General features: G+C 37.0%; 1 protein-coding gene across 1 annotated transcript in view; it reads left to right on the top strand.

Moving 5' to 3' along the window:
* ADAM32 (ADAM metallopeptidase domain 32) overlaps positions 1–13751 on the top strand; it is a 72798-nt gene that overhangs the window by 38709 nt on the left and 20338 nt on the right. The window contains exons 12-15 of the mRNA XM_037061613.1: positions 862–1036; positions 6249–6341; positions 7555–7750; positions 10962–11067. Of these exons, the coding sequence (XP_036917508.1) occupies positions 862–1036; positions 6249–6341; positions 7555–7750; positions 10962–11067 (570 nt within the window). The remainder of the gene's footprint in view (positions 1–861; positions 1037–6248; positions 6342–7554; positions 7751–10961; positions 11068–13751) is intronic.

The following is a 13751-nucleotide window of genomic DNA, read 5'->3' on the forward strand; positions in this document are numbered from 1 at the left end:
GATTTCAAATCAAAACCACAATGAGACACTGCCTCAGACCTGTTAGAATGTGTTAGAATCTAGGGTAGCAATATCAGTATCAGGCACAAAGTGGATTTTAAAAAGGCTGTAATAAGAGACAAAGAAGGTCATAATGATAAGGGGATCAATCTAACAAGAGGACATATAACCTTTGTAAACATACATGCACCCAACATAGGAGCATCTAAGTATACAAACAAAATTGATGGATGAAAAGTGAGAGGTTGACAGTAATACAATCATCGTAGGGGATTTTAATGTATATACCCAGTCTGTACACTCAGAAGTGAGATTTCTAGATTATATGTGTTGTTATATTTTCAATTTTGGGGGGAACCTCTCCACTGTCTTCCATAGCAGCAGTACCAACTTACATTCCCAACAGTGTACCAGGCTTTTGATTTCTTCACCCCCCTGCCAGAACTTATCTTTCTTTAAAAAAAAGTTAGCTATTCTCACAGATATAACCTAGGTATTAGGTTATATCTCATTGTGGTTTTGATTGTGTTTCCCTGATGTTTAATGAATTTTTGTGCATTTTCATACACCAGTTAGCCATTTACATGTTGTCTCTGAAAAATGTCTCTTCAAGACCTTTACTCATTTTCTCATTGGTTGTTTGTTTTTGCTATTGAGTTGTGCTTGATTTTGTTTCAATAAGGACATGTATTCCAGTGAATAAATCACATGACCTCCTTAAGAATGATTTTAGCTTCTAAGCTTTTATTGTGAACATTTATTCTTTCTTATTAGATTTAACATTTTGAAATTACTTAATATAATACAGAGTTATGCTTTCAAGAATACAGTGCCAACAACATTATACGGACTCCCCCTTAGGCAATCCAGTGGTGTGAAGACCTTTAGCAGTTGCAGTTTGAGTGACTTTAGACATTTCATTTCAAATATGGGTGCCAAGTGTCTTCAGAATAAGCCACAAATGCAAGTGGCTGGAGCGATCTGTGGCAACGGCAGAGTGGAGCAGCCTGAGGCCTGCGACTGTGGGACTGAGGAGGTAAGTCTGGTAACTGGGAACACTGGCTAGTAAAGTGATTTTTTTAGTTAATCTCCTTGTCATCAGTGTTCTGTATCTCAAATATGACTGAGCATCATGTAGAATACGGCAGTAAATGTAATCAAGGTGGAAATATAGACAAGAATATACTGTCTGAATTTTATAGGTTGAAGAGTTTTGAACAAATGCACTCCAAAAAATTATCGCTGATGGGAAAAATGGGGGTCTAGAATAGGTTTTGGGTTCCAGACAAAATATATAAGATCTTTTCAAATCTGTGACTAATTGTTGGGCATTTTATAAATGTCTTACTGAAGCTTAACCTGGCAGCGGACTGTCAGGTACCCTTTAGGATCTTAGTTCATGATGGAACTTGTAATATGGTGATAAGAGCTCTGTGTTATTATTACAATATGAACATTAGGTTATGTTTATAGGGAGGTCCTGAAAATACAAATATTAAACATCCAGGATATAATGATTCTAGACAATGAAATATTTGCAGCAATCCAGCAGATACCAGAAATTTCTATGATTCCAAGATAAATAGATGGAAATGATAGTAAGGTTTGATAATTACGTGGGTTTGAATGTACTTGTGCATACATTATGTCATTTTAATTACTATGCCTTTTTTATATTATGTTTTACCATTTGGTAGAATAAGTCTTCCCTCTTTACTTTTCTTTATTTTAAAATCACTGGGGCATAATCCAAATACAATAACATTGACTCTTTTTAAATACACAGATTGATGAGTTTTGACTAATGTTATAAGCGTTGGTGCAATTAAAATGCAGGGGTTTTTTTTTTGTACCCAAAAGCTTACTCACGCTCCATTTGCAGTCATGTACTCCTCATCTCCAGGCAACTCCTGAGTATGTCGGTGTTGCCTCATCAAGAAAGTCACATGAAAGAAATGATATAACACACGTTCTTTGTGTCTGGCTTCTTCCTTTCAGTACAGTGTTTTGAGATTCACCCACTTTGCTTTATGTTGTAAAGTTTCTTCTTTTTTTGAGTGATATTTCATTGTTTTGATGTAATGCAATCTGTTTTTCCATCAACCTGGTAATGTACATTTGAGTTGTTAACAGTATTTGGTATTATTCTGAATTCCTAAAAGAGTTGCTCGGTCATATGATAAGTGTGTTTTTATGAGACACTGTCTTTCAAACTGTCTTCCAAAGTGGTTGCATCATTTTACATGCCTGTCAACAATATTTGAAACTTTGATTGCCTCCACATCCTCCCCAGAAACTATACTGCAGCCTTTGCAATTTAGCCTTTCCAGTGGTTTTGCTTCGTTTTTCCTCGATGTCCCTAATGACGTTGAGCGTGTTCTCATGTCATTAGTAGCCATTCCTTGTTTGAATAATCTACTCAAATATTTTGCCAGTTTTAAAAATCAAGTTGTTTATTTTTATTATTGACCTATAGGCTAGATACCATTTCTTTGTCAGACATGTATATTATACCTATTTGTTTCCAGTCTATGGGTTACCCTTTTAGTTTCTTAAAGTCTTTGCATAGCAGGCATTATTTGTTTTTATAAGGTCCAGTTTATCACTTTTCTGCTATTGTCACAGTTTTTCTGTCATAATAAATCTTTATTCCCCAAAGGTAATGAATATTTTCTTCTATGTTTTCTATCAGAAGTTATACAATTAAGATTTTTTTCTTCTGTAACAAGAAAAATATATTTTTAAATTTTTTAAAATTATTGTTCAAGTACAATTTTCTGTCTTTTACTCCCATCCCAGCCCACCCCCCCAGCCCTCCCCCACTCCCTCACATTGCCACCCCCCTAGTTTTTGTCCATGTGTCCTTTATACTTGTTCCTGTAAACCCTTCCTCTTTCCCTTGAAATTACTCTGAAATTCCCTCCCCTCTCCCTTCTGGTCACTGTCAGCCTGTTTTCTATTTCAATGTCTTTGGTTATATTTTGCTTGTTTGTTTTGTTGATTAGGTTCCTGTTAAAGGTGAGATCATATTGTATTTGTCTTTCACCACCTGGCTTATTTCAAAGACATAGAACACATACTTCAAAAATTTATATGGAACCATAAATGACCCCGAATAGCAGTTGCAATGTTGAGAAAGAAGAACAAAGTAGGAGGGATCACAATACTTGATATCAAAATGTATTACAAGGCCACTGTAATCAAAACAGCTTGGTACTGGCATAAAAACAGGCACATAGACCAATGGAACAGAACAGAGAGCCCAGAAATAAACCCAAGTCTCTATGGTCAATTAATATTCAACAAAGGGAGCAGTAACATAAAATGGGGTAAAGATAGCCTCTTCAACAAATGGTATTGGGAGAACTGGAGAATTAAAACTTTAAAATTTAGTCCGTCTTCCATTTGAGTTCATTTTTTGTGTTTGTTGAGAGATTGGCTTGACACTCATTATCCTCCTTAAGAAGGTGATTTTCTCTACCAGTATTTATGAAAATAACTATCTTTTCATCTTTGTTTTACCTTAACATCCTTATGAAAATAAATTACTGCACCCGGTGTGTCTATCCCTGGACTATTTTCTTTTGATTTATGTCTGTTCTTATGCCAATTCTATGCTTTATTAATTAATGTACTTTTATAGTAAGTCTTGAAACAAGACTTTTTTTTTTTGTCTATTCCAAGATGGTCTTACTCTTCTAGGGCCCCTGTCTTTCCACATAAAGCAGAGAATCTGCATGTGAATGCGGGGACTTTGACTGGAGTTGTATTGTGTCCATATCAATATTGAGTCTGCCAATCTGTTCACATAATATTAAATTTAGGTCTTCTTCTTTTTTAAGACTTACTGATTTAATTGGGGTGATGTGGGTCAATGAAATGATATATGTTTCAAATGTACAGTTCTATAATACATCATCTATATATTGTATTGTTTTCAGCACCCATAGTCTAATCACCTTCTATCACCATTTACCTACCCTTTGCTCTCCACCACCTTCCCCCACTCCCCTTTCCCTCTGGGAATCACCGCACTGTGTTCTGTGTATATGTTTTTTGTTTGTTTGTTTGTTTTTCTTAATCCCTTTGCTTTTTTCACCCATCTCCCCGCCCCTCTGAGAGCTGTCAGTCTGTCCTCTGTGTCCGAGTCTGGTCACCTCCCATCACTGTGATCTCTTCGTCTGTTTTTTTGGAACACCATCCATTCATTTTTTTCAGTTTATAGTAAATTTTGGTACTGGGTATTGTCAGTCCCTCAGTTTTCCTCTTCCTTTCCCTTTTTCTCATTTTTCTTCTTGTGTGTTAGATTGACTATTGCAGGTCTTTTGCCTTTTGAGATGAACTTGAGAGTCAGTTTGTGAACTTGCTATTTTATTGGAATTATATTGATTCTCTAGATCAGGTTGGGAAGAACTGACAACCTAATAATACTGAGTTTTCCTACCCAGGAACATGGAATATCTCTCTATTTATTTATACCTTCTTGTATTTCTTCCATCAGAGTTTTGTAGTTTTTCTCATATCGGTCTTTTGAAATTTTGTTAGAACTATTCCCAACAATTTTGTTGTTTTTGGTAGTGATGTAAATGGAATTGTGTTTTTTATATTAAATTCCCACTTTTTATGTTGTTGCTATAAGGCAAACAGTTGAATTTTGCATACTAACTTGGTATCTAGAAACCTTGATATAATTACTTACTAACCACAGAAAATTTTTGTGGCTGTAATTGTTTGGCTGATTATTTATAAGTTTCTTTACATAGACAATCATGAAATCTATGGACAAAACAGTTTTACTTCTTTCTATCTAACATCTATTTTTTAAAGTTTTATTTTCTCATATAGTTGCATTAAGATTTTGACAGAGTGGTGAGAGGGGGCATCTTTGCTTTGTTCCTGACCGTAAGGGGAAAGCGTATCTCCCTGTTAGTGTGGTGTCAGCTGTAGACTTTAAGTGTGGTGTCAGCTGTAGACTTTATTTTAGTTGGTTGTTATCAGACTGAGAAAGATTCCCTTTATTCCTGTATTGCTAACATTTTGCATAAATGAGCCTTGGATTTTTTTGGTGCTTATTCCATTCAATATATCAGTTGTTATGATCACATGATTTTTTCTTCAGCCTGTCAATATGATGGATTATATTAATTCATCTTTGATTGATGAACCAGTCTTGCATAATTGTGATAAATCCCACATGGTTGCAGTGCATATTTTTATACATTGATTTGATTTTCTAATTCTTTATCGAGTCTTTTTGCATACACATTTATGAGAGATATTGTTATGTTCTTTTCTTGTAATGTCTTGACTAGGTTTGGTGTTAGGATAATACTGGCCTCAAATTACACCTCAGTGCTTGGAGCGTAGTGTGTCTGTGATTCTATGGGGAGAAGGTAGTAAGAACTTCAAGTTCAGTGCTTCTCTTGGGTTTTGTGCTAAGTGCTTTTTCTCTTGGATGATTTTAATTTGTATTCTTTTCATGCAATAAACCATAACTGTTGCATATACCAGCTTTTAGTGAGAACTGTGAGTTCTTCTGGTAAATTATTAAACTCCACTGAGCTGATCATTGGTGTAAAAATGAGGGAAGCCTTAGGGACTGTTCTCTCTAACTTTGCAGTGGGCCCAAACCCTACATACCCATTTTCCCCAGATTTATTGAGGCGTAGTGGACAAACAATGATGGTATGTATGTTTAAGGTGTACCGGGTGGTGTTTTGCTGTGTGCACACACTGTGAAATGATTGCTGGAGTCTAACGCGTCCCTCACTTCACAGTCACTTCTTTTTGTAACTGTGTAGTGAGAATACTTCTTTTGTCCTCTCATGAAATTTCAAGTATATAATCCATTATAGTTAACTGAAGGCATCATGCTGTACATTACTTTCTAAGCAATAATTCATTTTCTAAGTGAAAGTTTGTATTTTTACAATCAATTTCTTCCCTTTTCTCCCATCCTCCAGGCACTGATAACTGCTATTCTCTCTGTTACTATTATCCAGCTTCTGGGAAAAGTTGCTGCATGTGTGCTGCCCAATATTCTAGTTGATTAGCGTTAGTGGGGTTCCAGTTACTCTGTTTTGACTCGAAGTACCTTAGTGTTTTAATTGTTTAGAGAAGTAAAAATCTATAAATGTTGAAAGCATTACATATTCTTTCCCCAAACCCTAAAGCACAGTAAATATAGCTCCTGCCAAAGTTTCTGTTATGTGATAACGTATCTTTATTTGCTTCCCACCCATTGGTAGCAATGTGGACCTGCCAGCTGTTGCGATCCCGTGAACTGTGTGTTGAAACCAGGATCAGAATGCGATAAAGGGTTGTGCTGCCACAACTGTAAAGTAAGACTCGGTTTAGTAACCCTACCCTGTATATACTGAATCATGTCTGAGATTCTCCACAGCACTTAGACCTACAGCTGCAAGTCAAACAAGTGCCTTTCAAATTAAAAAGAGATTCCAAATCCGGAATTGGGCTTCTAATTTTGTGACCTGCAGCTGCATGTTGAGGCCTTCTTCTAATGCCGTTATTCTCCCTGACTTGATGGTGTTGTTGTCAAGCCTTGATGGCAGAATTCTCCAGTGTGGAAAATCTCCATTAAAAGGGATTACTTTCATTCACTTTTCCAACATTTACATTTTACAAGTAAAAATGTTACTGGTGGTGATAGGTGTTTGTAGGTTTACTGGAAGACAGAGCAGTTTCCCATGAATGTAGAAATAATGAAACTCACTAGAACCAACAGTTCCAAATGTTACATAGCACAAAATTTAAACTATAAACTTAGTATTCAAAGATAAGTTGTCTTAAAGGTCACATTTTAGCTTAAATGTAAAAGATGTTGACTCCTGTCCTGTTTTCCTTTTCAGCTTTTTGAATATGTTTGTAACAAATTCATTGTATGAGAATCTCTCTGTTGAAGTACCTACCACAGGTTCTCTGTCCTTGACTGTCCTTCACTAACACAGTTTTATGTTATTTTTCTCTAAAATCTTACCATGTGTTACATTCTTACTGCTGATCTTGTTAGTGTCACCCGGAAACCATTGATTAAGGAATATGAGATAGATGCTCATTTAAGATTCTTTATATAAATTTTTAGAATTCTATAGGTGGAAGCATTAACTTACTATGGGGTAATTCAGGAGAAAGATTGTAATTACAGATATTCCATATTTACAGACTGTGATTTGAATAACTACATTTTATTTGGAAATTGTGCAAATCACACTATTCTCATCCCAAAGGAGTAATTGTCACAAGCTAAAAGTGATTTTCCTCTCTTGCACAAGAACACAGACAAAACCTTGGCTCTTGTGACACTGTTATTTGTGTTACACTTTTCCTTGTGTGTTTGTTTTGTGTCCTGTTTCAGTTAAGGACACTCACGTTTTCCAATATGATGAGCATAGTATTTTATATAGAAGATATTAAGAGACATTAGTGAATACATTATCAACCTATGAATAAAATTAACACACTTTGAAATCAATATTGATAAACACAGCAGTCTTATATATAGTGCTTTACTTTTTATGTTTTAATTTCTACTAGTTTGCTAAAGCAGGTGCAGTGTGCAGGCCTACTGCGCATCCCGATTGTGATCTTCCTGAATCTTGCAACGGAACCTCAGGAGATTGTATTCCTGATGTGACTGTACTCAACGGACGACCATGTAAGACAAAATACATTTGCTACGGGGGAGACTGCCAAGACCTTGACGCACGCTGTCAGTCCATCTTTGGAAGCGGTAATACGGCTCTGTAGCATCTGAGTTGTTGGTCTTCAATATTTATTAACATTACCAAGACAGTGGTCAATTATATGTGATTTGTGTTCCATATGTTTATGTTGTCTATAAATATATAAATTTAAATTTTTATTGTTTAACTTACATATTTTTATTTTTTCAAACGTTATTGAGGTATAATTGACAGCTAAAATACATATATTTATGGTATATGACTTGATGTTATATACATTGTGAAATAGTTGCCACAATGAAACTACTTAACAGATCCATTATATATATATCCCTTATTTATATAAACACTTGCACACACAAATATATTTATACATAATATATAAATTATTACATATATCATGTAAACACATAATATAGCATTATATAAACACATATTTTATATATTTATATTATATTTTATGTAAATATATTTTCTAAATATATATTATATATTTATATATGGAAATATTGGCATATATATGCCATTCTATATATGTGTATATATATATTCATTATATATAAGATACTGGTCTCATAGAATGTAATACTGTGTTTTTTTTTAAGATTTTATTTATTTATTTATCTTTAGAGGGGAAGGAGAGAGGGAGAGAAACATCAATGTATGGTTGCCTTTTGTGCATCCCTTGCTGGGAACTGGCCTGCAGGGAACCAGCCGGCAACTCAGGCATGTGCCCTGACTGGGAATCGAACCGCGATCCTATGGTTCACAGGCCTGTGCTCAATCCACTGAGCTACACCAGCCAGGGCTAATACTGGTTTTATAATGTAATCTGGGCTTCATAGAATGAATATGTATATGATTGCTGGGTTCTAAGGTAGTTTATTTTTAATTTGTGAGGAGTCTATTTGCTGTTATCCACAATAGCTGTAGCAGTTTTATTCCTGTGAACAGTGTACAAAAGTTCCCGTCTCCACATTCTTGCTAACACTTGTCTTTTGTCTTTTTGATAATAGTTATTCTAAAAGATTTGAGCTGTGGTTTTGATCTGCATTTCCCTGATTAGTGGTGTGGAGCACATCTTTTCATATGTCTGATGATCACTTTGACGTCTTCCTCTGAGAAATGTCTCTTTAAGTCTTTGCTGCCGTAAAATCCCATTGTTTGTATTTGTAATTGAATTGCAACATATACTTTGGAGATTAAGCCCTATCAGATATATAATTGGCAAACATTTTCTCTTGTTCCGTGTCTCCTTTTCACTGTGTTGACTTTCCTTTCCTGAGAAGTTTCTTAGTTTAATACAGCCCCCACTTGTCTATTTTAGCTCTTGCTGTCTGTGCTTTTGTGTCATATGCAAACAAATTATTGCCTGGACCAATGTCCAAAAGCTTTTTTCTTATGTTTTATCCTAGGAGTTTTATAGTTTCTGGTCTCACATTTAAGTCTTCCCTACCCCCAGCTTATACAATGTATAAGTTTAAGGTGTATAACATGTTGACTTGATGCTCACATATCACAAAGTGGTTAGCACCATAACATTAGCTAATACTTGAATCATGTCACATAATTACCACTTCTTTTTCTTTGTGGTGAGCACATTCAAGATCTACTATCTTAGCAACCTTCAAGTATGTAATATGCTTTCAAGTATATAATTTCAAGTACATGGGAGGCCTCATGCTGTACATTAGACTAGCAGAACTTATTTATCTTATAACTGGAAGTGTGTGCCCTTTGACCTACATCTCCCCTTTTCTCCCACCTCCCAGCCCATGGAAAGTACCACTCTCATCTTCATTTCTATGAGTTTGGCTCATTCATTCATTCACTTTATTCCTCACCCAAGGATATGTTTATTGTTTTTTTTTCTTTTGAGAGAGAGGGGGAGGAGAGGGGAGGAGGGAGGGAGGGAGGGAGAGAGAGAGAGAGAGAGAGAGAGAAACATTGATCTGTTGTCTTCTGTATGTACCTCAACCAGGGTTCGAACCTGCAACCTAGGTATGTGCCCTGACCAGGGATGACACCCACAATCTTTTGGTGTATGGGACAGTGCTCCAACCAACTGAGCCACTGGGCCAGGGCTATTTTTTATTAATATTTTTTGGATATAATTCACATACCATAAATGTTGTCCCTTTACAGTTTTGTGTCCATAAACACTTTTTTCTTTTTTATCAAATTTATTGGGGTAACATTGGCTAATAAAATTATGTAGGTTTCAAGTGTATAATTCTGTGGTACATCATCTGTATATTGCATTGTGAGCCCACCACGCAAAGTCAAATCTTTTTTCACCGCCATATTTGACTCCCTTTACCCTTTACGGTGCCCCCACCACCTCCCCTCTGATAACCACCATACTGTTGTCTGTGTCGGTGAGTTTTTGCTCCTTTCCGTTTTACATCCCACACGGGAGTGAAATCATGTGGTTCTTGGCACCTCCTGTCTGATTTACCTCACCCAGCACGGTTTTGGAGCACACGCCCTGACAGACGCACCAGGCGCAGTGCCCGCTGGTCCCCCACCGGTGGAGAGCAGCAGGCCCCCACTGGAACATCTCTTCCAGCAGGTGTTTTGCAGGTTATGGTGAACATGGTTTTCGCATCTTTTTTTGTATTGTTTCCAACAAGGTTTTGATGCTATTATAAAAACTATTGTTTTTTGAAACATGGTTTTCCAACTGTCATTTGTGTGTAGAAATACAATTGATTTTTGTATATTGATTTGTTTTCACGACTTCCAGGAACTGTGACATTATACAGGGGTATTGTAAGTTGCCAAGGTCTTAGGATTTTTTGCAAAGTGATAATAAAAGGAATATAGTAATGAAGGAAAACAGTTAAATATATAGCTTGGCAATTTTGGTCCTGTTATTTTAGGCTTCTTGATGAAACAATGTTTCTTCAAGGAAATTACGTTATAGACCTGGATTTTTTATGAGGTCCTACTCAGAACCTAGGAGAACAAGTATAATTTTCCTGTGTTACCTTTCTATTGCCTACTCTCACAGAACCTTCTCTCATGGTTTAGACTTCTGTGACTTCTCTCCCCTCACAGCTTTTGTCATGAAAGTAACAGAAAATGAAGCAAAAGGAGGAATAACCACCATCACTTCCTTGCACTTTAATTCTTTCTCTTCTTCTACAACCTCACTAGGAATTTTTTGAATTAGATAATAATAGGGAAAAAAGAAAAGGAAATGAAGAAGTTGAAAAAAAGGGAGTTTTAATCCAAATATATTTTAAACTTCGACAGGTTCATTAAATGCTCCATTTGCCTGCTATGAAGAAATACAATCTCAAATTGATAGGTTTGGGAACTGTGGTATGGAGAGAGGCCAGTATCGGTTCTGCCAATGGAGGTAGGTTATGTAAAAAGTATCTGAGGATACTTTTCTTATATTCTGTAAGATTCTGTCTTTAGTTTTTCTTCATTTGTGTCATTCATTCTAGTAGTTTCAAGTACTACATGTGTATGGAAGTGAATTTCAAATCAAAATCTTGAACCCTGACACCTTTCTTGTGCTACAGGCTAAAATTTACATCTACTTTATAAATATATGTAGATGAATATTATACTCCTAAGTCCAATATGTGATTGAAACTAATCATGTCTATTGCACCTTTTCTTTCTTAATCTGCTCATTCTTGTTTATAAAAATACTGTCCCCATTCATTTGATTGCTTGCCTAAGCTGAAGACCATCTAGTGTCTATAAAATGAAGTTCATTTTTCCTGGCATCTGAAGGGCCAGCTCTTTGATAGATTGGTCATGAATTTATTTTTACACTTATTAAGAACTTCGTATGTGCTAGACACTGGGCTCGATACTAGACGAGTTAGCAACTCATCTAGGGCCCTTGTACTCATGGAATTTGTAGACAGGTAAACATAACACGTATTTGGTGCTTCCTTGATTTGCTCATGCTGTTACTTTTGTTGAGAAACAACTTATCCTGACTGTTGAAATCCTACTGTTTGTAAGTTTTGACTCATATGGCATGTTCTGATTCAAGTTTTCCCTGCCTGCTAATTTAGAAAGTGTCCTCATCTTAAATCTCTGTGAGAATTTGTTTATTTCATTGTAGCACTTCCTAAAACAATTACACTTTTGAAGTTGAATTTATTGGGTGGCATTGGCTCACAAAACCATACAGGTTTCAAGTGTACAACTTAACAACACATCACATTCGGTATGAGGCTGTAAGGGTCTTCAAGGTAGAGGTAACAGTTTGTGTATTTTATATCATATAACATGCTTGAGTGAATGGATTATTTGATAACAAGTACATAAATCTTCACAATGAATAAAAGACAAGTAGTAGCATTGAAAGATAATCTTGTATCAATGGCTTTGTACTTTTTTACTTTAAGTGTTACAGTGTTACATTTCCCTAGATACAGTGCCATAAATGATGAACTATTTTTTGTTTCTTTTTTTAAAATATATTTTATTGATTATACCATTACAGTTGTTCTATTCCCTCCTTCATTCCCCTCCACCCGCACCCTCCCTCCCCCACCATTCTCCCCCCCCTTAGTTTACAACCACATGTCTCAAGTTCTTTGGATTCTATATTTCCCCCACTATTCTCGCCCTCCCCCCTATCTATTTTCTACCTACCATCTATGCTATTTTCTGTGCCTTCTCCCCTCTTCTCCCCCTCCCACCCCCCTATTTCTAACCCTCCATGTGTTCTTCATTTCTATGGTTCCACTCCTGATCTAGCTGTCCTCTTGGTTTGCTTTTGTTTTAGGTGTGGTTTTTAATAACTGTGTGTTTGCTGTCCTTTCACTGTTCATATTTTTCATCTTCTTTTTCTTATATAAGTCCCTTTAGCATTTCATATAATAAGGGCTTGGTGATGATGAACTCCTTGAACTTGACCTTATCTGAGAAGCACTTTATCTGTCCTTCCATTCTAAATGAAAGTTTTGCTGGATAAAGCAATCTTGGCTGTAGGTCTTTGGATTTCATGACTTGGAATACTTCTTTCCAGCCCCTTCTTGCCTGTAAGGTCTCTTTTGAGAAATCCGCTGACAGTCTGATGGGTACTCCTTTGTAGGTGACTGTCCCCTTATCCCTTGCTGCTTCTAGGATTCTCTCCTTCATTTTGGTCTTGGCTAATGTAATTATGATGTGCCTTGGTGTGTTCCTTCTTGGGTCCAACTTCTTTGGCACTCTCTGAGCTTCCTGGATTTCCTGGAAGTCTATTTCCTTTGCCAGACTGGGGAAGTTCTCCTTTATTATTTGTTCAAATACGTTTTCCACTCGTGGCTGCTTCTTTCCCCCTTCTGGTACCCCTATAATTCGGATGTTGGAACGTTTAAAGATGTCCTGGAGGTTCCTAAGCCTCTCCTCACTTTTTTGAATTCTCATTTCTTCATTCCTTTCTGGTGGGATGTTTTGTTCTTCCTTCTGGTCCATTCCATTGATTTGAGTCCCAGTTTCCTTTCCATCACTATTGGTTTCCTGTGCATCTCCCTTCATTTCAATTAGTTTAGCCTTCATATGTTCCTCTAATTTGTGACTTTGTTCCTCTAATTTGTGACTATAATCTACCAGTTCTGTGAGCATCCTGATAAATAGTGTCTTGAATTGTGCTTCTGAGAGGCTGGCAATTTCTCGGTCGCTTAGAGTTATTGGCTCTGGGACTTTGAGTTCTTCTTGTGCCATCTTTCGGGTTGTTCGTGCCTGTTCCGTAGCAGGATCAGAGCCCTAAAGTGTTCACTAGAACAGGGCAACTTAGTCGCTGGGCTGTGACGTTATAGTGGGGGCGGGGTCAAAGAGGGACAATGGCTCTCACCGGTATTGCAGGGCAACTAAGTCGCTGGGTTGTGACGCTGTATGTGCGGGCGGGGTCAAAGAGGGACTCTGGCGTCCTGTCCGCCGCCTGCCGCCACGGCTTTCACCGGTGCTGCCGTCACCGGGCCCACGCATTTCGTCCCACTGCACGCGAGTGTGCCACTGCTGTCAGCCCTCGGCCCCTGGGGCATGCGTGGTCTGTCTCACTGTGCGCGAATATGCACCCGAGGTCTGCCCCGC

This window comes from Sturnira hondurensis, unplaced genomic scaffold, assembly GCF_014824575.4.
Source record: "Sturnira hondurensis isolate 20B ecotype Veracruz unplaced genomic scaffold, ASM1482457v3 Scaffold0013414, whole genome shotgun sequence".
Classification (NCBI taxonomy): Eukaryota; Metazoa; Chordata; class Mammalia; order Chiroptera; family Phyllostomidae; genus Sturnira; species Sturnira hondurensis.